Source organism: Hemibagrus wyckioides, linkage group LG15 (assembly GCF_019097595.1).
Source record: "Hemibagrus wyckioides isolate EC202008001 linkage group LG15, SWU_Hwy_1.0, whole genome shotgun sequence".
Classification (NCBI taxonomy): domain Eukaryota; kingdom Metazoa; phylum Chordata; class Actinopteri; order Siluriformes; family Bagridae; genus Hemibagrus; species Hemibagrus wyckioides.
In genome coordinates this window covers 8164125-8191795 of record NC_080724.1, presented here as the reverse complement: position 1 = coordinate 8191795, position 27671 = coordinate 8164125, and the positions used below count along the sequence as shown (strand labels likewise).

At 40.6% G+C, this 27671-nt stretch overlaps 1 protein-coding gene across 4 annotated transcripts; it reads right to left on the bottom strand.

Moving 5' to 3' along the window:
• Positions 1 to 1464: 1464 nt before the first annotated feature.
• Positions 1465 to 23614, bottom strand: rbms2b (RNA binding motif, single stranded interacting protein 2b). 4 transcript variants are annotated; one of them, XM_058410589.1, is made up of 14 exons: positions 23432 to 23614; positions 17191 to 17354; positions 10271 to 10329; positions 9800 to 9891; positions 7127 to 7284; positions 6962 to 7041; positions 6763 to 6872; positions 5837 to 5883; positions 5613 to 5706; positions 4064 to 4114; positions 3855 to 3962; positions 3233 to 3313; positions 3063 to 3150; positions 1465 to 2361 (listed from the first exon to the last, which is right to left on the bottom strand). In XM_058410589.1, the coding sequence occupies exons 1-13, from the start codon at positions 23501 to 23503 to the stop codon at positions 3070 to 3072; spliced, it is 1197 nt and encodes a 398-aa protein (XP_058266572.1). In that variant the 5' UTR covers positions 23504 to 23614; the 3' UTR covers positions 1465 to 2361; positions 3063 to 3069. The 4 variants fall into 4 exon arrangements, with proteins under 4 accessions (XP_058266572.1, XP_058266574.1, XP_058266571.1 ...); XM_058410591.1 differs by having other exon boundaries at positions 3855 to 3917; positions 17191 to 17357; positions 23432 to 23613; XM_058410588.1 differs by having other exon boundaries at positions 17191 to 17357; positions 23432 to 23610.
• Positions 23615 to 27671: the final 4057 nt, after the last annotated feature.

Genomic DNA, 27671 nt, shown 5'->3' with positions numbered 1-27671 from the left:
TTCACCATCATGCAAAAAGTCAATCCATTGGATAACAAGATTAATTGAGATGACTTTGGAAATCCAGTTTTAACCAGTTTTAACTTGGTATCAACACATTCACAGTGAATCTAGTCATGGGTAAATCCATCAGGCTGTCCACCAGAGAGAGAGAGAGAAAGAGCTGTGTTTCACAGAGATTTTTTTTGCTACCTCCAAAGAACTTCTTTTTTTCCCTTGCTGGGACACCAACCTTGACAGCACTTCTGTTCTACATTGTGGAGTCCTGGGTGGTTAACTGCTCTCAGTGGAGTAGTGGCAGAGTACACTATCATGGTACCCTGGTGATTGATGTATCTGACTGTCACAACATTGTCCAAATGGATCAACACCTCCACTTCTAACATGTTGATGTGATCTGAGCTCACACTAGAGCTCATGTCCATCTTGCTAAGAAGAGAAGATGATGTTTTCCTTAGTGGGGCCCCATAGGAACCAGTTGTCCAAACATGCCAGCAGTATCTTGCTACCTCGGGCCCTCAGAGGCAACTGGGCCCCTGCATACATCTTGAGAACACCTGTGACACTAGAGAGAGGCCAAAGAGTAAGGCATTTGAAGATGGTCAGCATCCAGTGAGCGACAGGGTAGGTGTACATGAACATCTGACATGCATATTGTTAAGTATGAGGTGACAAGACTACAGTATTAGTTTGACTAACTATTCCATGCATCAATTAAGCACTTTTGTTGGACATTTTTAGCATACATGAGCATGTGTGAAAAAGTTTTCCCTGGTGGGAATGTCAGGTGAAATAGTGCTAACTCGCAGCTCCAGGGTTCACGGTTCAATCCTGAGCTCAGATTACTGTCTGTGAATTTTCTCTCTGTGTCCATCTGGGTTTCCTCCCACTGGCCAAGACCGTGATGGTAGACAGATTGGCTACACTAAATTACCCCTAAGTTTGGCACAGAATGTATGCATGCAACAGATTGGCATTCTATCCAGAATGATTACCTCCCAACCTTGCCCCCAGTGTTGCTGGAACAGGCTCTGGCTCCCCCACAATCCTGATAGGATAATCATGTTGCGGAAGATGAATGGATGAATAAAAATCCAGACACTTCATTAGAAAATATCACAGGCCTGTCAAACAATATTTTCTGGGTGGAATGTGTGTGGGGATGTGCAGGATTTTAATAAGTCCCTCCGAACAGGCAGGAATGGGATTACCCCTGTAGTGTGTATAGTTGTTAAAGAATTTTGTCACTTTATAACGTAGACATCTCACTACCCATAGAGTGCAGTCAGCCTTGCTATCACAGGGGAGAAGTTTTTCCAGGTCTGTACCAGGTGGTGGCCCTGGTGATCTTCTGATATGTGGAAAAGTCCCATTTAGTCAACATTTAATGGAAGAAAAACCAGAGTTTGGCTTGGGCCTGAGTAAGTGTTTTAAATGAAATGGATGTGAAATATCACAAAAGTATGCAGACGACCATGCTATGCTGGCATTTAATTATTTTAGGAAAGTTTTCTGTCAATTTTTCTGAAAAAGACACTTTAAATAAGAAAAAGAAAAAAATCTCAAAAGAGTACGACCTCGGTTCTGAGACAAAGCAGCATTTTAGGGACAGAGGCAGAACAGTATGTCTGTGATCTTGATTCCACTATTAATAAACTCTGACCTTCGTTAAAAATAGCGACTGTGAGTCATACTGCTGGGTGATGTGGACGTTTACAACAGAACATATTTTCCACCATATTTTTAACTGCTTTAGAGTCACTCTTAAGCAGCGTGTTCAACATTTAATTAAAACCGTTTCTTTAATATTCAATAAAAAAATGCAGCAAAACCTTTAAAAAAAACATCGTCTTTTGTCTATGTACAAAAAAAACCTACCTCTAAAACAGACTTTTTAACGCAGTCACATTTAAAACAATTGGGAGAAATGGAAAAATGAAAAAAAATTAAACTACAAACTACTATTCTAAAGTGAAAGTGTTGTCTCTGTTTCAGGAACAAACGACCAAAATAAAGCTGTATTTTTTTAAGTGCCAAAAAAAAATTGTGAGAGAGAGAGAGAGAGAGAGAGAGAGAGAGAAGAGACCATGTGTGTTTGTACATATGTGAACGTTTGCTAGCTTTCATTGCCCTCCTTTTGAGTGCATAGCTTCCTTCATGTTGTTTTTTAATGCTGCCAAAAGAGGTTAAACTTTCCGTTGCTTGGTCTTTGCACTCTTGAAAGAGTCTCCAGTAGAATTAATGTCTGTTTCATTGAATTGACTAGGGGACAGGCTCCTTTAGATGTCAGTGTCTCTCCTTTGATGTCCACAGCAGCAGAAAGTGGAGACACGTGGACTGCTGATTCCTGCATGGGTTGAGCTACGAGACGAGAGAGAGACAGGCATTCGTCACATTTTAACTATAGCTTTTAACTTTTAGATCTGGATTGCAAACACTTACAAATGAGTGTGTTAATATAAACCTGTTATTTAAATTATAGGAAATTAATCACCACCTATGAATGATCACATTGAGGGTTTCAAGAGCGCTTTGGTACATAAATACTGTACCTACATGCACTGGCTATTTTATTAGAACTCAATCAGCCAATGGTGTGGTAGCAGTATGATGAATAACATCAAGCACATGCAGGTCAAGAGCTTCAGTTAAGGTTCATATCAATCATCATGGGTAAAAACAAAAAATCTCAAGGACTTTGATTGTGGAATGTTCGTTGGTGGCATACAGGCTGTTTTGTTTTGCCAACCTGCTGACTTCCTGTCATTTTCACATGAAAATTTCCACAGAAATTCAATAAACAGCCAGCGAGCTGCAGTTTCGCAAGCGGAAACGGCTTGCTTGTTAGAGACATCAGAGGAGAATGGCCAGACTGGAAGTGGAAACTGACCGGACGAAAAAAGTACTGAAATAATCCTGCTTAATAACTGTGGTCAACATGTCTCAGGTGAAATCTTATAAATGTTACTTCTGTATGGTCATGTTGATATCTTGGTAGCGGTCTAAATCTCTCAATCTCTCTCTTTCTCCCTCCCTCTCTTCGCATACACAGGAACACCCACCTTGTCTTCATTTGCCATGCTGGTAGGAATATGCTGGGTGCTCCGTGGTTGCCTCGATAGTAACCTGCGGCTGCTGGACACCGTTTTCCTACGGTTTCATTTAACATGTGAGCAACACATACATTCAACACACAACATTTTGTGAATCTTGGCTATTGTTGCTGCTTTACCTCGACTGAGACACTGGCAGGAGGCACTTGGGTGTACTGGGGTATGTATGTCCCTTGCATAGCTGTGTTTGCAGGTATATACTGAAAACAGAGAAAAGTGGTATAGCAATAATGTAAGGGAATAAAAACCATAAGGCATGCTGTTATAGGAAAATAATCAACAATGAGGTGATGTGATGTGGCCAACTCTGTCCCAAAGTTTTTTATTCCTCTTATACCAAACTAACATTTTCTAAATTTAATAATAAACACTGAATACCATACTTTTTATCCATTTATGAGTTCGACTAATGTTGTTAACTGTAAGTTAGCTCCTATTCTAACCCTATATAGCTATATAATTGGCTCATCCCTCACTATCCTCTCTCTCGCTCTTGAAGTAAAAAAAGAAATCAATCTGTCAGTTTACTAAAGAATCCAGAAAGCCTTGAAAAGCCCTCTCGCATAAAAACAGTTTCCATAACTCTTTTCAGAAATGTTAAATAAATGTCTCAATACAGAAAATTTCACCAACACTCTTACAGCCTTAATATAACCCTGTGTAACTCTCTGAGCTTCCGTTACAGAAAAATGAATTAACCCCATCTGACTGCTAACATTGTGTCGAGTGCTGGGGACTCACCGTGCCGGTGCTGCCCAGGGAAAGATGGCTGAGCTGCTGGGTCAGTGGCATCATGGCAGCAGGCTGGATGGAAAGAGTGTGATCCATGGTAGGTGTTAAGAGTGTTCCCTGTGGATATGCCACAGAGAAATGGAGAGCAAAGCTGATGAGATCCATACTCTATGAGCACTAAGTTGATTGATGATGTGCTGCTTTGATGATAGACCTACCGTGGGCTGCATGAGGTACGACTGATGGTGCATCCAGGATGGATTGTGTACCTGTAGGGAAAAGGACTCACTGAGTTTATCACTGACTCAGCGCACACTGTCACTCATTCTTAGCAGTATTATAATTAATATACATATACACACCCACAAATCAGCCATAATATTAAAACCACTGACAGGTGAAGTGAATAACATTTGAATATCTTGTTACAGTGACACCTGCAAAGGGGTGAGATATAGATTTTAGGCAGGAAATGTGTTGAGGACAAATTGTAACGGCTAGATGACTGATGTCAGGGCATCTCCGAAAGAGCAGGTCTGGGGTGTTCCCAGTAGGTAGTGTTAAGTGCTGAGCAAAAGCAAGAGGGGTGCATGTGAGTTGTTTATCTGGAAAGGAGATGGCACTGGGATGCTCTATGGGAAGAACTCAAGCCAGCAGAGGCAGTATGATACTCTGGGCAACATTCTGCTGGGAAATTATGGGTCCTGGCATTCATGTTGATGTTAATTTGACAACCTAACTAAACACTGTAGCAGACCTAGTACACCCCTTCAAGGCAATGGTAGACTCTAATGGCAGTGTCCTCTTTCAGTAGGATAATGCTCCTTGCCACACTGCAAAAAAATTGTTCAGAAATGGTTTGAGAAATATGACAAAGAGTTCAAGGTGTTGACTTGGCCTCCAAATTCCTAAATCCGACCGAGGATCTGTAGAACACGCTGGACAAGCAAGTCCAATCCATGGATGCCCCACTTAGTAACTTACAGGATAGAAAGGACTGCTGTTAACGTGGTGCCAGATCTGACAGCACACCTACAGAGGTCTTGTGGAGTCCATGCCTCAATGGGTCAGTACTGTTTGACGGTCACAAGGTGGACCTTCACAATATGTGGTTTTAATGTTATGGCTGTTAGAGTATCTACTGATTTAGTAAAGATGAGTTGAAATGAATAAAGAAGTCTTAAGAAAACACACAAAATGTTAAACTTAGGATATGGTGCTACTGGTAGAACATAGATATAGAATATAGTTGTAGTGGGAATGTGGTAGCTTGGTGGTTAAGGTGTTGGATTACTGATTGGAGGGTTGTGATCCCAGGTCCACCAAGCTGCCAGTGCTGGGCCCCTGAGCAAGGTCCTTAATTGCTCAGTTGTATAAAAATGAGAGAAGTCGGTCTGGATAAGGGCGTTTGTCAAATGCCAGAAATGTTAATGTACTGCAAAGTGCTTCTCTTTTAAAGATGGTTCTAGGAAAAGATCATCAGCTGTCCAAGGAATTATTTGACAGAACTTGTTTCAGGATTAGCCCATTTAAGGAAGAACTGACTCTCATATACATATATGAATTTTTCCAATATTATGGTGATAATATTCAAATTTGCCCTGACCTTCTATAATAGACATTACATACAATGTTGTATAGGTGACTAAAAACCTGCACAGTCTCACTAACATTCTGTTTGCCTGTGCATTGGCATGACTGTGCTGCAAGAGACAAGAAGAATAAAATAGTGAAAGACTAAATGCGAGGTATGAAAACAGCCCTGACCTGGTATGTTGAAACAGGGGAATGCATGTATGGAGAGACCGAGGTTTGTGTGATCATTCTGTTGGGAGCAATGCAGTAGGGAGAGGAGTAGAACCTGCAGGGGGAGACACACACACAGAACATATTCACAGCTCTGTCCATCCTGGTTATAAATGATTCTCCAACATCTCTGAGAGGAGTCAGTGTAAGCGTTGGTATATCTCACTACTAAAGCACAAGCTCACCCATTCTGTAGGGCAGGGGTCGGGTCATAGGTCAGCATCATTCCACCCTGTAATGAGGAAGAGCGAGTGTAAGAGAAAATCAGAAGGGAGAGAATGAGTGAGGTCAAAATCAGGAACAAAGAACAGAAAATTCAGTGTATGAAACTGAACCTAAAACTATATGGCCAAAAGTATGTGGACAGCTGACCAGCACACAATTATAAAGAATGTCCTTGCATTACAATTCAGAATCTCTGGGGTCCAGCTCACCATCCCAGCATCACTTCCTGATCTCACTAATGCTCTTGTGGTTAAATGATTACAAATCCCCACAGTCATGCTCGAAAATCTAGTGAAAAACCTTCCCGGAAGAGTGGAGATTATTCTAACAGCAAAGGAGGACTAAATCTGGAATGGGATGTTTAAAAGGCACATATGACTTTATGATGTGTCCACAGACTTTAGGCCATATAGCGTAGCACTGCACTCTTCCTTCTGAATCTTTCTGAAAATTGTGACGTCAGGAATCAAGCATGATAGGGCTTGCTGTTTTAAGAAAATAATTAACAATGAGATGATTGTGAAGATTTTCTAAACACTGCATGTCCTATATACCACAGCAATTTATCATCAGCTTTCATTATTTTTTCAAGAGCAACACGTTTTACCTTTTATCTATTTACATTTACCGCAAAGCTTTTGTCTCCCTTAAAGTTAATAAGACAAGAAAAACATAGCGTGGCCTGTTCCAAACTGATAACATATCGAATGCACACATAAATATATATGTGTGATTTGAAATGTAGCAAAAACTATAGACAGAGCTGCTGCAGAGAAAACACTTCTGACCATGTACGGTTCTAACTCTTAAGTCTGGCTATCTCTTAAAGCCCAACATTCGAGTGCTAGACTTCTATATTTCCAGAATAACTATTAGCGTTTCTCACAGTCTCCCCATCTCTCGTCCACGGCCGACCGTTTAGAAGATATTTGCCCTGACTCTGACGTTTCCTCTGCCCTCCGTCTGCAAACTTGCACAACAGAGGTTCTGTAGGCACTGCGAAAAAGACAACCAGAGCATTATTAATACAAAGAAATCCACAGTTAAGTAGTAAATTCCGTGGCGGAATTGAAAGTGTCCTGTACCTGCCACTCCAGGTGGTGTCTTGATGTATTTGCCGTTGAAATGCTGAATAACGGCTTCGCATTTCTCTGTCGATTCCATTCTGTTAAGAATTTTACATGAATATATATCAGATCAGTACGTCTTTATGTTAAGAGGATTTCACGTGTTGAGAAAGGCGGATGTACCTGGCAAAGCCGACGCCTCTGCTGGCACCGTTGGCATCGCGGAGAATGCGTGTGGAGATGACCTGGCTGAAGGGCTTCAGCATGCTCTCCAGCTCCTGCTCGTCCATGGACAGGGGCAAGTTGGAGATGTACAGGTTGGTAGGATCTTGCTCCTGTTGCTGCAGAAAGAGGTTGAGTTCAAGGTCTGTCATTTCAGTTCAGTCTGAGCATTTTATAATACCACAGAAAGTTGTGTTGCCAGAGAATGTTGTGAAAAAATAACGTTAAAGAATATTTTGAGTTGAATATTAGATGTGGAGGAATAGTTTAGGAAAAGTAAGAGTTTGAGTTGTATCTCAGAAGGCGACAGACAAACAAAGAGTTTTAGTTTTTCGTAAGCGGGTGATATGAAGAAAGAGTTAGAGAAGAAAGAAGTGTCTGGGATGAATGGATGAAAGAAGAGTTTTATGAAATGACAGAGTGTAAGAGGTAAGAGTTTTGTTTGAACGTAAGAAGAGGAAGAGCCTGAAGAGGGAGTACCTGAATATTATGTGTAAGAACCGTTTATATGCCATATAAGATCAATATTCTTGAGGAAAAGGGCAATAAGGTGTGTGTGTGTGTGTGTGTGTGTCTGGATATGTATTCCATTGGCATGGCAGCCAAAACTAAGTCCAGACAATTATACAGTGACTAATAGCTTCAACATTTCCTAGATAAAAAGGTGTCAAGCTAACTGGCTTGGAGATGTTCGGATTGTCAACTTATTACCATATGCGCATCCTAATTGGCTCTGCAATATGACAGCCCATAGCATAACATACACCCTCACCTGAGAGCAAATACATTCACAATGCATGCTTATGCATGCCCTCAGCCAATTAGTCCTATTTCCACATTACACTGCAACAGGAGGTTGCTTTTCGCCGACATGCACCCAGAATGATGCCGTACCCCTTTTATTTGCATTACGCAGCTTAAATGCAATTTGTTAGCCAATGTCTCAGCTACTCTTGGTGTCTCTTACCCAAAAGTAACTCAAAGAATTGTAAAGACAGCTGAGACATGGCAGACCTGAAATTCACCCCAGCACCGCTTTGCATATTAATTACACTGGTGTAGAGATGAAATTAAAAAGCTGTAAATGCATTACCGCTTCATCTCCATGTCATGAATAATGGATGCGTAACTGCAGTGACCTGCAGTGAAGGTGATTTTTTTTTTTTTTGCAGAAATCTCATCGCATCTCATCGCGGCTGATTTGCTTTTTCTTATGCAAGAAAATGGGAGGTGCTAGGAAGCCTGAGGCAGTTGCCTTACATTCCTAAATAGGTCAGGGTGCTAAGAGACGCTAAAATGGTTGTAATTAAGTCTGGAGTACAAGTGCGGCTTTATTTATTTATTTATTCATTTATTTATTTATTTACTGTGAGACTGACAGAGGAAAGGCAACACCTTCAAACTTGGGTGACTTCAACAGCACCTATGCACTTGAATCTTTCATGTAGATTTAGAAAATAGACATAAATAGTCATGGGACGAGACTCAGTAAGAGAGAGAAGCAAGAAAGGACGACAGAAAGTTCAGAGAGATGGTATGACAATGGAGTTGAGAGAGAGAGAGAGAAAATAAGAGAGGAGTAATAGAGTGAAAAGCAGGCTCTTAGCGTGGAAACAGGACCCTCTGGCACTCCTTGTTTATTCTCAGCAAGTTCAGTGCTGAACATGCTCAGGCCTAATGGAGTTGATGACACTATTTTCACGGCCTGGCACTCTCTCTCACACACACACAACACACACACACACACACACACAGGCCACGGACTAAAGAGCTGCCTCGGATCATACCACTCTTTGCCTATTATTCCTCTTTTTATTCCTCTGTTTATTTCACCCTTTGGATTCAAAACCTGATACTATTTTAGGTAAAGAATACATCAGGAAAGAATACCTCACATGTTCATTACTGTTCCACACAGCCTGAGCAAAGACATTTTCAAATGCTAAGTTTGAAATAAAGATCATTTTCATTTCCAAATGTAGGACGAAGGCCCTACTTTTTCATTCAAGAAACACTCCAGCATTTTTTCGACCAGATCTCTATCTACAGTATCTTTTTTTATGCACTTTTTTTATGCACTTCCTCTTGATTTCCATAAAAACTCACTTATTATGGAAGTCAAGGGCCATTCATTTAATGTTCATTCAAAGTCTGTATTTTTGTAGAATACTGCAAATAATTCAGAGAAATATATTTGCGTCTAGTTTGGTAAACAAGTAAAAATGTTCCCTAAGAAGCTGGACTACATTTCACACTTTTGGTAAGACTTTCTCTCGTGTCTATCTCCTAATACCCTTATTTTTGGAGTGTAACTGATGTAATGTAATGTATTTTAAACATTTATTGAACCAGCAGCCCTGTGTCCCATCCAGAATGTGGTCCACACCTCGTGTGTGTGTGTGTGTGTGTCTGTGTGAGAGAGAGAGAGAGAGAGAGAGAGAGCAAGCAGTTGCCCTTAGACTTCTATTATAAATACATTTTGGACAAACAGGTTGTCTTTCCTCAGTACACGGAAATCTGAAATGAGAAACATACTCCACAGATGCAGTGAATAGAAAACAGGATGAGAAACTGGAGTATTTCTTCATCGGGGCACTGCAGACTAACTCTGATTGGATAATTGTGACCTCTTACCTTTGCCATTTGAGCCTGAACTCCAGTTGCCTTCAGCGCTGTAACAGCTTTCTGTGCAGATGCAGGACTGTCAAAGTCGACAAAACCGTAACCTACACACACACACAGACACACACACACACACGTTACAAACACATTCCTAGTACATACATCTACATAATACATGTTTAACATGTCCTGAACAATTTCTTTTAGATGTCATTCAGCAGCTTCTGGTTCAAGTCATTAGGTTAAGCTACTAGTGTTTCCTGCTTTCTGCTATCGGCTCAAGCTGGCAAACTGTACCACATGGACAAAGAACTGTGCTCACACACACATGCACACACTCAGTAATGTTTCAGGTCAACAGATGTGGAATTACTCAACAGTGATCTCAGTACTGTTACATCATGACGCACGCACTTGGCCCAGATGAAGCCGGGCTTTGAGGCCAACTCGCATGAGAACGTCAAAAACGAGAGCACATCCTACCTTTGCACTTGTTGGTGGTCTTGTCCAGGATGGCCTTGGTGGACACGATCTTGCCATACCTTTTGGGCATAAAATCACAATGAGGACTGTTGGTTGTTTTTAAACACTCCTTTCCACATTCCTCCATTCCTACCTCTTTATCACTGTTTGAAGTAGATGTTTATCATCATACCTTTCATCTGCCACATAGCATGTTTGTGAATAATCTGTCGGAAGAGTTAAAATTACAGGCAAACTCCTTTGCCCAGAGTGTTAATGTCGGGGCAGAGCTAAAAGTGGTGGAGCAGATCAAGAGGTTGCTTTGAAACCGTTTCCTTTAGGAGAACAAACAAAGGTAAATGAGGGGCTGCAATGTAGTTGTGTGCTTGTGATTGGTGGTTTGTTAACCTCTAAGGCAGCGGTATCTCAGTAGTTAATTTTTTAAGACAGTGAGATAAAATCCCAAGGTTTCACAGAGGGGTCTCATCTCAAAACTACTTAAACTATATCCAGTTGCTTTGGATAAATGTGTTCAGATGTAAATGTATATCTAATACTTTATGATATAAGGACACACAAATGCTTAAAATCACTGAAGCATTTGTAGTATATTAACAGTTTAATGAGCATTTTCAAATCCAATCTGTTACATAAGGTGGATGCATGATGCTGAGGTACTACGCCCTTGTGGTAAATTATTAGCTTCCAGATTTATCAGCTTTGATTGGTTTACCCTCTGACCCCACTTAGCTCAAGGAAATGACTGATGGCTTAGAATCACCGTTGCATGTCATGCTAGATAATGCTGCCCTGTTCAGAAGAAAAGATATTTAGAAGAAAACTTGATGTGCTGATCTGCTATACCAACTTTATGCACACTTTGATATCATTTCCATTCGAAATTACTAGTGGTCTTAGAAAAGTTATAGAAGGAAAACCTTGTTATCTAAAGCGTAAAAATACTAATAGTATACAGATATTTTTTCCATGACAAAATTGAAAACAGAAAATTAAGTATGACTTTAACATTAAACAATTTGCTGTAACAATATAGAGCAAATATAACTCATCACTTGGCATTGGTTATGTCCATAAATCTTACACTTGTCAAACCACTGATTAAAAAACTTGGCCTTGACCCTTGTCAGCTGTCAAACTACAGGCCAATATCAAACCGCTTTATCTCCAAGATCCTGGAGCCAAGGTCGTACCTCAGAAGCTAAGGTTGTACCTGCATAGTAGTCATATGCGTTGTTTTTTCAGACGGGACTCAGACCTCATCACAGCACTGTAACGGCACCGGTTAAAGTAGTAAATGACCCACTACTGGGTTATTATCAGGGTTGTGTTTCCTGACTGGTGCTGCTTGGTATGTGCGATGTCTGTGTACATCTATGCTGATGACTCACTAATGCATGTATACTGTCAGTCAAACCTGACGGACAAAAATGAAGGAATTTTTAAAGAATTTTAAGACAATGGATGATGAATTATTTCTTCTACTTATTTCCAATTTACAGTGTAACTCTGGATGGGTTTTCATGTGCCGCATGCAGCAGTAAAAGACCTTGGTGTGATTTTTGACTCCTGTATCTCTAATTTTAGTGACACGTTATGTTGTAGAAGAGAAACAAAATATGCAGGTGGTATGTTTATACTACAGTTTGTTAACATTAGCCGACTTGCCTTCGCAAAGAGCATGCTAAACGAAGGGGAGCATTTTGCAACAGTGTCTTTTGTAGCCTGTTGCTGTTCCAAACGCGCACAAGAATAAGAATACGGTTCATTATTTAATGTAATCTCCGTCTAAATCAGTTGTGTACACAATGCTCTTCAGAGAAAGAAGTCTGAGCATGAGGAGATTGAAGGATCTCTGAAAATTAACTTTCCTGACTGGCTATATAGCTTTGCGCTGGGAATTTATTTGAAGTATTGCTACAGGAATGGCGCATTCATTCAGGTATTCAATCAGCATTTTGAGGGTATGTCCTTATGTGCATAATAAATAGTATAGAGCTTCCAGTACACCAGTATGAGGTAGCCTCTGTCTCAAGTGTACTGAATGTTAATTTTTGGCTATAGGCTAAACACAGCTAGTATGTATATGCAGATATTGCTGATTTAAAAAATAACATTAAGAAATGAACTTCTAAGTTAAACACTTAGGTTTGAAGAAATATCAGTAGTGCTTTGCTGTTGTCTCTGACCCTGGCATTGATATTGCTGGCCAAAAAAAAAAAAAAAAGAAGAGCAAGACCACTGTTTGTTTTTTGTTTTTTCTTCCACTCATCCATGCCATCATTTGCATTGTCTGCATGAAGCATTTATGAGGGTCACCACAATGTGGAGAAACCTTGCTCTCAATAATGGATGCTATTGTGCACACAGACCTGCTTTGCATATCTTGGGGGTGCTGAGATATAAAAGATATATGGCCCAAGCTGCATATGTGTGTGTTGATTGGATGCAGGAGAGGAGATCTCCTGGGAGGCCAAGAAAGAGAAGGAAAGGGGAGGATGGGAGAGAGAGAGAGAGAGAGAGAGAGAGAAAGGGAAAGAAAGGGATAAGTGAGAACGAGGCCTCCTTTCCCCTGGCATGTGCTTGCAGTGTAACCTGAGAGTTTTCCTCGTCTGCCCTGCACCACGGTGCTGGCGGCCGACTGGGTCCTAATGCCCCAGCTCGCTGAGTAACCTCACGCACTATAACATATATCTAGCATCTAAAATGATAACGGGACACAGAATCGTACATCTGAAAGTTTAGGATACATCTTTCATTAGAAAAAGCGTTACGGCATTTTCAATCTTGTTACCCTGAAGTGAAAAGAAAACCTGCATTGAATATTTCATTCCAACTGCAGAGCAGGAGCATCACAGACATTTTGACATCCAGTATCTGATTACAATCTGAACTGGTTATGACCATATCGCAATGGTACCTAAGTATCCAATAACTTGATCAAAGCCTGATTTAGATTTACTAATGTTTTTACCACCACATCTGTTAAACTGGCTTTTTTACCCAACATAATATGTGCAGGAAATATATTTATGGCTTCCTAAAGTTTAAATGTTAAAATAGACTCACTGCCATTGCAATTAAACAATCAACCAATCACGTGTCAGCAATGTAGTGCATCTTACAAATTATGCAGATACTTATCAAGACTTTCAGATGATTACAGTTTATATGAAACATCAGCATGGAGGGGCGTGAAGGATGGGGACTGTGCCTGCAGTGACCTAGACTGTGGCAAGATTCTTGTTACCAGACAAGCTGATTTCAGAAACTGCTGACCTCCTGGGATTTTCACTCAAATGTCTCTAGAGTTTTAAGAGAATAGTGAAAAAAAAGAGTGGTAGAAACGTCTTGTTAATGAGGGAGGTCAGCGGAGAATTACCACTAACAGGAAGGATACAGTGACTCAAATAAGCACTCTTTACATCCATGGTAAGCAGAAAAGCATCTCTAAAAGCACAACATGCCAGAGCATGAGAAGCATGGCATACGACAGTGGAAGACCACACTGGGTTTCATTCGTGTCACCCAAAGTAGTGGAATCTGAGCCTACAATAGGCAGAGGCTCTAATGGTATTCAGGTTTTAATAACTTTATTATAATACTACTGATATGATTTATTGCTTGGAATCTGTAACAACGAATTTAAGTTACAGAGCATAACACTTTAAATCTCAACAAGTAAAGGAGAGAAACCAGGCACCGAAGCCAATTATATATACTCTCAATAATAGCTGATATGTTTAAACACAGCAAACCTCAGGTTCATATCATGGTTTCATATATTTAATCTATCTAACCCATTTCTTCCCAATTTGGACATTTGTTAACAACCTCCCAGTAGCAATTTTTCCCCATCATGCCACAACAACCAACCAAGGAGGGTGAAGGCCGGGACATGCTTCCTCTGAGACACACAAAGCCAGCCACCACACCTTTAAAAACTGCTGGTCAGGGTACGTCACTGGGCAGCTGAACATACTAGAAGGAAATGCTAACCGCCCTTTTCTTCTAACAGCCCATCCAAACTTTCTTCTCTGTTCAAGGAGGAGGTTTCATAACCATGAAATCTCACTCGAGAGACTCTGGAACAACTTGGACCAGCTGGCCTTTGGCTAACTAAGTAACTAATTAGTTAGTCATACGTTTGAGTGAAACTGCATCAGCTACCCTTTTTGCCTACCTTGCTAGCTAGTGTAACGTTAGCTTATTGGAGCATGATATTAACTGGTTTCAGGCAACCCCAACATGGAATAAGTTCTGTGGAGCAATTACATGGCTGATGGATTAATTAATGACTTTATGACTTCGTAGAACATTTGGCTTGAAGAACTACAGCTTGAGTGTGCAGACTTTATTTAAAGCCATTGCAGATAGTGGAGAGAGAGAGAGAGAGATGTGAGAGAGTGTGTGTGTGTGTGTGTGTGTGTGTGTGTTAGCGCGCACGCAGCCAAAATCAGCCAGGCTTTGTGAGACTCTACACAGAGCCGGCTTAATTAGGACTTAGTGATTAGTTTACTGAGCTTTAATTCCAAATGGAAATTTGCCAGTGAGCTCAAAAAAGAGTTTAATAATAAGTCTAGCTTAAATTTTTGAGCAAAGATGATTAGTTTAGACATTTACAAGCCACCAACATTAATTTCGACTAGGTATTTAGACGATGGATCTAAGTAGACCTGGACATAACCAAGTAATGACATCATTTTTACGGGACACTTTAAATCTAAAGGCGTATGCTTTCCACTGTATGGTTTGTAATGCGATTATGCTTTCAGACAAGTCACTTGTTGTTAAATCTGAGAAGCTACATCCTCACTAGCAGCTGATTTAATGGCATTGCGAATAACGAGAGGCGACAACAAAGTTCTGGCAGAGTCCGAAAATTTGGGGTTAAAATCTCGTAGTGGGATCGCTACTACAATGCTCGTCATAAAGCCACCAAATAAAGCACAGCACAGGATTACGCATAAGTCGTGGGATATTTACACATATGATAGCGGCAATGACGAATCATAATTGAAATGTGGGGTTTAAAAGAAAAACAGATTGTGGCAGCAGAAAGAACATCGCCGTGATGTCTCATTAGAGATCAGACAACTTTGTGTACGCAAGCCTGTTTTTTTCTGCATGAGCCCGTACTCTGTTGATTGATGAGTAAGCAGAACAGAAATATTTAATGGGAGGCCTATCGTTTTTGCGGATCTTCATCACAGTGTCTGACACACAGTCTGTTACAGAATTTGGAGAGTGTATTGGGTTCATTTCGAACACTGTAACAAGCAATGACATTATAATGTCAGGGAAATCACGGTCTAAAACTTGAGGATTAAGGTTTTTCAGGTTTTAAGGAAAATGAGATCTTTGTGTAAATATCACTTTCTTATGGAATATGAATGTGATGGTGAGCACTGCTCAGACTTTTTCTTTTTAAGTAATTACCCTTGCAAATGTCCCCTTTACCAGCTGCCACCATTAGCCTCAGGAACACCTGACACATACATCTCTCACTCTCCCACTCTCGCTCTCATTCTCCCTCAGCCTCCAGTCACCTTCCCTCACCTCTCTCTTTCTTTTCCTGCCAAACTCTCTCGTTCTCGTCCCCTCCTTTCTTTCTCTTGCTCTCTGTTTCCCTTCTCTCTCCCTCCCAGTTGTTGCCCTTGTTTGTCTTTCTCTTTCCCCTTGGGCTTGCAGTTTCCTGTAGGGCTGGGCGGCCACATCAACGATGTTTCATCCAGACTGTTACAGTCAAGTGAGAGGGCCCCTCTCTCTCTCTCTCTCTCTCTTTATGCTTTTTCTTTCTGCTTCTTTCTTCCCTTCATCTCTTCATCTCTACCAGAAATTACCATTTTAACTTCTAACTCTACAGTTTCCCACACTACATCTCCATTAAAAAAAATCTGGCCTGAGCACAAAATTTAAGGACAACCTCTTTCACAGAAGAGTATCTGAAGATACAACTTGATACAACTCCTCACTGACAGATTTTTTCCAAGTTTTTTCCATGCTGAGTGTTTTTAGTAAAGCATGTTCAACTAGAAAACCTTTTGACTCGGTTTTCCAATGAAGAAGGATGTAATATAGAAACAACGTATGGCTCAGATAAAGTGAAATTCTTCAGAGCTCCTCGGCTGGAAGAGCGAGACCCCTCCTTCGTTTTCTAGCCGTAAAAGGAAGTGAGGCTTAGGAAGGGAGGAAGGGAAGGAGGGAGATTCAGGGGAGGCGCAATCATGCCTACTTGTTGGAAAGGCTTAGTGCTGCCAACTAGAAAGTGCTTTGTTTGAAACCCAAACCCCTGTTGACTTTACCACAAGTTACAGCCTGCTGCAGGGTTTCATTCCACAGTGGGGTCATCTAAGCTAAAGATAAGGGAAACGGGTTTACCGAGTTCACCATAACGAAAGTTAAAAAAGAAGACATGAATATGCATATAAAAAATAAATAAAGCGTATAAGTAAGAGTGTAAAATCTATCAATCACTCAAAGGAAGATGTTGGATAACAGCAAGAGATCAGGAGTATTTCATTAACGCTTTGGCTCAAGATGTCTACTGTGGGGGTTTTCCCCCACTTGTATGTATAAGGTAATTTCAGGACATTTGGCGTCTCAGTCTCTCCAAATGTCTTCCTCCATGCAGTCTGAGCTGAATTCCTATCAATCTTAAGACCTGTGATGCCAAATTCTTTGTTTCATTTTCTAGCAGGAACAATAGAATTGGGTTGAATAACTTTTTGTTTTAGGCTTATTTCACTTTCAAAATCTTATTTGCCATTACGCATATTTGTTTGGACACTAAGTGTATTTGTAGTGCTCCAAATATTCATTCAGTCTGTATTTGTTTTTGGATTTAAACCCAGTTGTTCTTTCTTGTTCTATGATTGGGAGTAAAAAATAGCGCAGCATCTATTCATACAGGTGATACTCACGGCTGACAGAGTTTAACCAGGTCTTGGTCTGTGGTGCCTGGGTGGAGGCCGCGGATATAGAGGTTGGTTTTGCTCAGCTGGTCCCCTCCACCGCTGCTCCCATTACTGCTGGTTGTGGGGTTGGGACTGGGAGGTGCCATCTGTTGGGTGGAGGACACATACGCCTGCTAAAAAAAATTGAGAAAATAAGCTGAGACTTGGTTCCACCCATGAGATACAATAAGACTGAAGTACTCAGACGAAACCAGGAGAATTCTGATATTAACATGAAGGTGTTTGAAAGGATTTTTTTTTTTTTTACATACGAGAAAAAGGTTTCTTGCCAGAGAATATGAAAGATTGTAAAAGTATGGTCTTGTGTCCCCAGTTCTCAGGGTTCTGGCTGAGTGCAAGTTTTCTCTGGGTTCATTTGAGTTTCTTTCATGGTCTCACCTCTCAAACGTATACCAGCAGGTACGCTAAATTACTCCTAGGTATGAATAAGTGCCTGAATATGAATCCCATCCGGGGTTCATTCTCGCCTTATGCCCATGAATAGACCTCATAGAACTATCATGACCCTGACAGAGGATAAACCACTTTCCATAGACGAATGAATCCCAAGTGTAATTTTGCAACATTTTTAGCCAAACGCACTCCTTCTAACCTTCACAAACCCCAAGACAAGTGTTTTGGTTTTCGTCCTTGTGCAGGTGCAGGAATCGCTCAGACTCTTAATAATCAGAGCACTACAGATTGATCTCATGTGTAGAGCTGGAAACGGCCTTGCCCCCGCTTCCCCCCCCTTGCAAGGCTCTGCTTACTTTTCCAATTAACTCCTCATCAGTCACAGGGGCAGGCAAGGATGGAAGATTTCATTAGAAAGGTCTGTGAAATCAGACCACGGACAGGGAACAATGGACTGGTTTAATGCAGGCTCCAGGAACCCTAGTGTGGCGGTGGATGGTTGAAATTTGGGAAGGGTGGCTTCCAGGGAATACCTGTCATGAAGGTTAAGCCAGGGCCCTGGACACATCTGTAATTAGTGGGTTGCAAAAGTACTTGATACACTCTTTCTAATCTTCTAAAAACTCAAGGTAAGGTTAGTTCTGATGTTTTGCACAGGTGGTGGGATCTCATCCTCATGAAATCTCAACCACCTTAAAGCTATTTCACTGCCTCTTCTAATTGGTTGTTTTGATAACACTAGAGTATGAAATTAACTTTAAACCCCACGGTTATGAAATGGTTTCTTCAGTCTCTTTGTGTAATCAGTCTCAAATTCGCATGTCCTTCACGTGTTCTTGTGTCCTCTGCTTTACTCTGAGCACACCCGCTTCCTCTGGGGCGTGCTATGTTTTAGGTGGAACCACATCTGATTAAAATGACTGTCAGTTGTACCAGACACCTACTTCCCCTGGACCAGACATGTACCTCAAGTTCTGTGATCTCTGAAAGTATGCTGAAATATCCACAGCTGCCATCTCCCACCCAAGAAAAACATTTATTTGCACTCACATTACCTCTATCTAACATTTCTCAGCCTCCTCTTTGGAATTGGCAGAGATCGTGTTTAAAGGCTTTTGAAAGCCTTTCAAAAAACCTTATTCCCATTCCAAGAGGCCTTGTTCCCACTCGGGAAACGCTTTTGACATGCACGCTGTATGATCCGGTACTCGTTGCCCCATTCCGCTCCTCTTCAGGTCAGGCTTGGCCATTGAAGCTTGTCTAATTGGCGGCTGAGCTTGTTAGCATCCGGCGCTAATCTCTCTCATGTGCTGGGGGGCAGTGAGAAGTCACTGTCTCGTTAAGACTGCTCCACTCTGTTTGCTTTGCTTTGCCGTGAGAAAAGCTGATGACTGAATAGCACCTCCTCTGCCAAGCCCATTCGTCCTGCTCAAGGTGAGACGCAACTCGACTCCCGCCTAAAGCCATCGACTAAACAACATCCAAAAGAATGCACCGAATGTGGTCTTTAATAGTGTTCATGCTCTGACGTGTTTTCATTTAAAATGATTCAGTTAACAAGATCTTCTTTATCAAAAGCGTTCAGTTCGTTGTCACTGATGCTACTTGTTTGTAGCAAGCTTAAATATCGTTAAAATGCTGAAGACATGTCAGAGACATTCTTCACAGTCTAGAGATGCTAACCCTGAGATTTACACCTGCCTTCTCACATTCCATGAGCCTATCTCGGCTCTGCGTTCCTGCCGATCTGATCCTTCTTGCTTCTATTGAGTGAGGCTTTGCTCGCTGTGACAAGCTGCAGAGCAAACACCCCGGTCATAGACAAATCAATATGACCAAAGCACATGACGGTACATCTCGCTCTCTGCCTGATTCAATCAGCGAGGCTCTCCTTCAATGCACCATACACACATGAGGGCTCTATCAGCACTCCCAGAGATAGGTGGTCTGATAATGTGAGTCTAGTCGAGAGAACATGCAACATATACCTGCTGTAGGATTACAAGCACCAGGAACAACATCCTTTTGGTGGGGAGAGAAGAGTGTTTTATCAACTATGCAAAAAAGTTACAGGCAAAAATTATGCAAATCGGGCATTGCGTCTTTAATGAAACCTGACGCATTTAGCAGGATGTGTACGCTGGGGCGATTTGAATATAAAATCATGATCAGTACGGTCATTAGGATTTAATGGGAGTAAATGTGATACGCTGGGACTGAATAATCTTTACCTGTACCTTATGGGTAAAAAATAATTCCTATATGTTTCCCTCTATGTTAAACATGATGACTTGAAAATCATTTCAGCAGGAAACCTAACTAATGGTGCAACACCATTGTTCCTGAAGATATTCCTTTGATTATTTTTCATGAAGGTGATGGACAGTGCTATCTAAAGCATCACTCCAAAATCTCTCCTAAGTGTTCAGTTGGTTGAGATCCAGTGACTATATAAACCATTTAGTGAGCCCTTGTGTCTTGTGGGTGTGGACGGGGCCATCCAGGAAAAGACCACTCCCACTGCCATAGGAATTTTGTATTGATTTGCAGTCATGCTTCTCTGCAAGTTTTCATTCCAAACCAGCAGAAACCACACAGTATTTTGAAAGCCAAGATCAACTAATTAAACAGGAGGAATCAGGTATGGCTCCGGCTTGATTGGAGGGAAAACCTGCATCTGCTCTAAGGAGGCGAGTGGAACCCACACCGTGAAACACACCACCACGAACATAGCAGAGCCACTTGGTATTCTTAAATTTGTCTTCATTATAGACTTAAGATATGCATTTAAAAATATCTTCGAACGCATAACTAGCTACTGCATGCCACATAAACTGCCTTAAATGCACAGAATTGTTTTCAACTCTTATAATTACACATACACTAGAATGTTCTTTTAATAACTTCAGCTTGGGATCCAGATTCTGCATAATTGTGCTGCTTGCAAAAAGTTGTTAGGGTGTGAAAAGTATTACATATGTGCTTGTTTTAGTTAGTTAGTTAGTTAGTTAGTTAGTAGGAAACAAATGCTTTTTAACATGTATGTACTACATGCCTGTAACTTCTCTAATGCTGTTTGACTACAGAGCAACACCACAATGAAATGTGGACATGAACCAAGTTAGCAAATAATATTAGAATCCAGACCAAACCACAGTTTCGGGTTCTCCCTGCTCCAAACACACCTGATCCAACTTATTGAGTGATTCATAATTAGCTCTTGAGGGGGATCAGGTGTGTTGGGAGCAATGGGGGGAAAAAATGTAAAACTCTGCAGGACTATGGTCTGGATTCAAGTTCCTCTGAAATAGAGCGTGTTTCATTTCGAAACTGGTGCTAATTTTGAAATCGCATCACTCTGGTGGAAAAGAAACACTGAGATGTTGATTTAATTGAAAGCAACAGCAAACCAAGAGAGAAGAAATATCACTCAACCCCTCAGGGTCCGCCTCCCTCCTCCCACATTTTCTTGTTAAACCAACAGATGAGGGGTTACGCTGTACTTCCATTTCGACAGACTTTCCCTCCCTGTGACTTATTCACATATGAAGCCGTCAAGCTATCTGCCGAAAGAAAAGCTTTGACTTTGCGGCTGCCGACACCTCCAGATGTGAGCATGTTGCTTGAGCTGGGAATTCCAGGAATTCCAAGTCATTAATCTGTGCGATATGCATCCCTGCCAAGCGTGCGGGAAGGCGCCAAAATTCTCTCCGGGACTGATTTCAAAACTCAACTCTATACACACTTCCACTGGTGCTTTCTTACCAGCTCTGTGTGGGGATTGGACTTTTTGTCCCCTCCTTGAGTTTTCTGCGCCTGGAACAACAAAACTCTCAATCCCTTCTCTCTCTAAGAAAAAAACAGACAACATTTTTTAGTTATTTAACGTTCGGTTTAGCCATGTGTCGCCTGGATGATTTTATTAAGGACGTGGAGGAGAGATCGTTAATGCGTGAGATGATGAGTCAGCTTTGTTATTCAGTCAGGCGAATGAATATTATTGAATATGTGCAGCTTTTTCGCAAAATAACAGAAAAGTCTGGGATATGATGCATTCAGATTACTGATTAGAGTTAAGTATTCATGTTTAACAGTTTTCTGCTCCCTCTATAAACTATTCCAGTGCAGACGTTGTCACCATGTACAGACTTTATAGCACCATATCTCACAGTTATAGTTGCACAGATGCTGTGGTTATGATGACACTTCGAATAATGTTCTTAAAGCTACAGCTGATGCACTCTAATGTAATCCAGCATCTGCAGTATCAGGTAGCAACAAGGATGCAGTGTAATTATTCCCCCAGCTCAGTAAACTCCACATACTTTCTGTATCATCAGCACAACATGATTGGCAGCAGTCTCTGTTCACTATTAAAGGTCGCATTCATACACGCTAACCCAAGTCGAAACAGAAGTGTTTAGGCCTGAAGTGGAATTTTGCTCCAGCGCACTCTGAAAATACAACTTTTCGTCATTTCCAGGCATGCACACACAAGGCGTCAAATGTAAACTGCCAAACCCCGGAGCCTGTACTCATACGATTCAGCCAACTGAGTAATCCACAGGTCTGGATTCTGGGACTAAGCCTGTGTTGTTTGGCTGTCCTTAGTCGGGAAGAAGATGACCTTGCCAGGGCGTTCAGCACTGCGCTGATCATGCAGCAGTTTCCTTCATCCCGGAGTGCCAAAACAGTTGCTCGGGGTTCATCCTTAACATCTGGAAATGTACTAGGCAACAAATCGCATGGTGTATCGCATACTGAAAATGGGACGCTTTCAAACCCTCTTCGTGATCACACAAAAAGTATAGTATGGAACGTTTACACTCTAAAATGATACCAAACCCTAGGTTTCTTTGTCTACATCATCAAGCGTATATATACACTTTATTACTATCTTTAGTTTATTAGTATCTTTTAGTTTGTCTAGAAAGGTGTGTACCCTTAAAGCGGCCCATCACCTTGAATCACCGTACACATTTCCAGGTGTAAGCTACCTATTGAAGGTACAAAATTTGCACCCTTGAAGGTACCGAGGAAGCAGAACTGAAATGCAGAGTTTACTCTTTTTTCTAAGACGGTAAAAAAATATATATATGTGTGACTATGTTAAGGTTATTATTCTTATTATATTATTATAAGTACCTAAGGCCAAATCGGTTTAGACTGTTTAGTGTTTAGACACAATTCCGGTCTTATAAGAGGAACACAGAAGACTTTTTAAAAACCCCTTCCCCCCAACCCTTAATAATTACTAGCCTTTTTTTTTTTTTTTTTTGCATCACTCTCAGAGTATTTAGGGGTGGGGCGAATTACTCAAACTTGGTTAAACTCATTTATTATTTGCCCCCCCCCATTCCCATGTCATTTACTTCGGAAACGCAAATCAATAAGCCATCCTAATTAACCCGCACGCGTTGATGTCATGTGTCACGGGCTTTGCCGTTTCCCTTTAAACCGGCCGCGTGAACCGTTTCACAGGTCCGCGAGCTCAACTTCCCCGGTAGCTCGACTCGAGAAAATAACCGAAACCTTTACCACACTCCCGGACTTCATCCCTGTCCCGCTACACTAGCGGTTTACGCTATCCGGTACGGGATACACTCCCGTTCACCCCCTACCCGCCGTATCTCCCCCCTCCTTTCCAATACGCTCCACTTTCAAGGACACTGCAGCTCGCGGCCGCGCAAATTCAACACAAGCCGCTGATAAGCCACGCAAAAAAAACAACAAAAAAAAAAACCCAGCGTTCACGCGCGAGCCGAAGCGCCTCGCGACTCCGTACAGCGGTTACCTTTTTGCCGGTCCGGTGAGTGTAGCCGTTATACGGGCTGGTTCCTGTCCTTGGCGGTGCGGAGAGCAGCATTTTATTTTCCCGACCGTGTGCCGTACGGAGCGGCGAGCTCAGCCGAGGCAGCCTGGTGACGTCACACAGCGCCGAGTGTGGGAAGAGATTGGAGCCGCGCGCCGCGATCACACCAACCCGAGCGCGCGCGCGCCACTACCGCGCAAAACTGTTTATTCATCTAAGTGCCTGCTCACAGGACACACGCATATGACCCCCATAATAATAATAATAATAATAATAATAATAATAATAATAATAATAATAATAACCTCATGTTTAAAGTGTCTGCAATTCTGCACTCTTTCTACAAAACTGTGCTCATGAAAGTCATACAAATTTCTCATCTAAACAATCACATGGGCAAGATTATGTTTCTTCCATATTTTTTTTTTACACGAGCATGTGTTTTTTATTTTCACATAACTTTTTTTTCCACTAAAACATCACATGTTTTGTTTCTTATCTTACACCCCCCCCCCTTTTTTCACTGGAACCCTTACAAAAAAGTTAACATATGCAAATAATCCAAACTGACACTTGAGACTACAACACTTGTCCGCCAAATTTGCAGAACATGATTTTTTGTTATTTTCAATCTTTTCTTGGGATTCGTTTATTTTCACATGTAAATGGTTTTAGATACATCACCTGTTGTCACACATTAGAGGGAGATCTGAGCTTCATGTGTAACTGACACGATTCATAGGTGAAATGTACTGTACGTATGATTTGTAGACTCTTCCCAGTGTTTGTTTTGCATGTTTTTATGTTTTCTTTTCAACATTTCACATGTTCTGCATGTTTCTGTTTCCACATGTGATGTTTTTTTCCCTACATGATACATTTATTTTCATGTTATAATTTCTATGAGTCTTTTATATTCACCTGTGATTTTTTTCCCCCACCAGATTCATTTATTTTCTATGTGATTTTCCCCTTTAGTGTTCATTTTTAAGTTATAATGTATTCATTTTCCCCATGATTTTACCCCTCCATGTGATTCATTTATTTTCAAGTGATTTGTTTTCTTTTCATGATTTCCGTATGATTCATTTTCACTTGGTTTTACACACATATTATTTTTCCACAAGTGATTTTCTTCCATTTTCACATGTGATGTCTTCCGCATGATTTATTTATTTTTACACTTATATTCCACGTTTCATTACATTCATGTGATTTCCCCCCTTCAGGATTCAGATCATTTTTATGCAATGTTTTTCCACATGATTCATTTTAGTTAATTTTTGAAAAATGTCATTTTCACATGTTTCATCATATTCACATGTGATTTCTGCCCATGAGATGAATTCTTTTTCCCGTGTGATTTTATCCACACAGACAATTCTCTCTCCCCCCCGCCCCCATGTTATTTTCATCATGGTCTTTCAAATGTTCTTCACATATAATTACGTATGCAATGTATGTGATTTAAGTGGCTTATTGTTAACATAGTGTTACATCTTTCCATGTATCCTGTGCATCCAGGTACAGAGTCATTCACCCACCACAATTTGTGCATAAAGTCTGTTTGAGAGACACGGATGGCTCTTTTGAGCTGAGGGGGCAGAGCATAAACAACAACATGTCGTAACTTATCAAAAACTATAGAAAGTCTTCCCTGCTTTTTCCAATTCGGTGTCGTCCCCTCGTGCACCCGAATATGGGTTGTAGGCAGCAATGATGGTGATGCAGGTAGCAAACATGTCATGTAGGCTACAGATCCTGTTTTACAAGTTACAAGTCAAAACAGCACATAAACTTGTAATATGAACCTATAAATTATGACATAAAATACGAACTTGTCGGAGTGGTTACATTAAAATGTAAATTTGCCAGATTACGCATTTTACACCGCTATATGCTTAGATCACGTTCAAATATGATGACTTTTGAGAGGAAAATAATTCCATACCTCTGTATGCTTGTATTTACAACAAATTTCAAGTCCAAGTAATTTCCACTATAGTAATGCACTACTGGGTTCATACCAAAAGAAAGTTTGTACCCATTTCTTTTAAACAAAAACAGCAGTACAATTATCCTTCTGTCCTTGCGCTGTCCATTTGATTTATTGACAGACAATGTGAGCTTAATCTACACGCATTTAGTTTCTTCTTCGAAGGAAGCAATTTAGCAGGGGAAATTATGATAGAGTAAATAATCCACCTGGTTTGTGTTCATTACATCAACGTCTGTATTTCACACATGCCATCTCAATCACTGCCTTGACATGTCTCAGATGAATATCAGTCCAAATGGAGATTAAAACTGTGTAATGTCCTGCCACGATGATCACTGATAGTCTGCATGAATCTAAATCTCAGCTGGAAAGAAATCAGCCCCAGCCTAGCTTCTTCAAACTATTCCGCGTCAATTTTTGTGGCTATTGGTGGTGCTGTTTCACACGATTGCACACCAGATTCAATCATTTGGAAAGCAAATCAAATAATACCTTGAAATGAAACCTTGATTTGATATCTGTTTATATTTTAATCTTCTGGCACTGTACCAGATAACTGAAAACATTACATTAGATCCTGTTAGTCTAATTTCATGCATTATTTTACTAGAAAAAAACTGGCATGAATGGCAGACCATTAAAAGAGTAAAACGATGTGCTTGCACCATTGGTGTATTTGCGGGGTCAAAAAATGCTCTTCAAGTCATGGGAAATGTATGCAATGTGAAAAAATCATTGCAGGTCCAGCTATCTGCACTTCAGGAAAAATAAACTAACTCTGTTTCTATTATTCTATTATTTCACTAGGTACAGACAGATAAAGTTAAACTGACCAAACTTTATTACCAGTGGTAGAATAATCCACAAATCAATGCTGAACATGATGTACAGTATATAATATAATAGCCAAAAGTTATTATACAAATATGGGAAAATCTGTGTTGTATAAGTCTGTGGTTAATCCTGACTTGTTTCTTGGTGCATGCAGATAAGAGTTCTTTGACTAACCGTTATAATTAGTGGTAGTCTTTATTTCATATATTTATAGTCTGTCCAATATCATGGTTTTTGTCTTACCCCAAGTAATTTTCCTGCTAAGGCTAATCAAAGAGCGGATGAAGAAATACAACATAGTCTGGAGTTGAGGTAGTTAATCATACAGTCATCATACGGTGATCAGTACTGCTGGAATGAACTTCAGAGGATCTTGAACTTGGAAACTCGTACTCCACTGGAAGCATTTCAATCTGTAATCACAGCTCACATGGTGCGTACTTTACATTTTTATGTCGATAGTTTATGATTGTTTTTATGTCTGTTTTTTTTTATTTTTGCTTCTATGTAACTTGGTAATGGTAAAAAAAAAAAGAAAAAAAAAAGAAGGTCTCCTGAGACTCAAATGAAATAAACAAGAAAATATACAGTAAAAATAAATGCTTCATTATTTGTGATGACCTAAAATCATTCACAATTTAGCCTGTTTGTACGTGTGGATGTGTACAATACATTTATCTTCCCCATGTCTCATTAAATAAACATCCATTTCTATATCCACAGATGCAGATGTTTCCTCAACCCATAACCTCTTGAGGAACGATTATTGGTGAAAGTGAAGTTCATTCACCGAAATCAAACTGGAAGATGGAAGACTTGAAAACGTGCCATTCCTACTGATCGGCTGAACTTCTTTAGTCAAACTCAAGAACCTCTGGATGATTAAATCTCTGGCTCGGGTTCACGTGGCAGACGGCTAGATCCAGCGTTTGGGCTTCGTGCTCCGGACCTTCTTGAATAAAAAAAGAGAATCTTGGCTAGATAGAGACCTTCCAGGATCATCTATCAAAGGAAGCTGAATATGGCAAGAGTCTTAAAGTGTATTATCTGAAATGTTTGTGGAATCAAGCACCATCAATCATTGCATATATAGGTGTAAAGAAGGTGGGGCTGAGGCTGATTTCCTTCTAGCCCAGTCTGTTGATTCTTTCAGCCTATCACTCTGTAACACAGGTGTGTCACAGAGCGAAACCACTGATTTGATTTCCATTTTTTTTCTCCAGACACATTCATTGCACTCCATCAGCAGCAGTGACCTCTTTTTCTCTTTTAGAAAAGAAACTAAAAGCTGATAGACTAAGCAGACGTTGTCCAATCAAAGCACAAACAGATGAGAACCTTGCTCAAGGATCCAGCAGGGATTTGAACTTAAGATCTTTCACTTAGTTG

Coding starts and splice junctions, on each gene's coding strand:
- rbms2b (XM_058410588.1), bottom strand. CDS start 23,503: ATGCTGCTCTCCGCACCGCCAAGGACAGGAACCAGCCCGTATAACGGC. Junction 9,892..10,270: donor GACCACCAACAAGTGCAAAG/GTAGGATGTGCT, acceptor GTGTGTGTGTAG/GTTACGGTTTTGTCGACTTT. Junction 5,884..6,762: donor GGACGAGAGATGGGGAGACT/GTGAGAAACGCT, acceptor TCCTCATTACAG/GGTGGAATGATGCTGACCTA.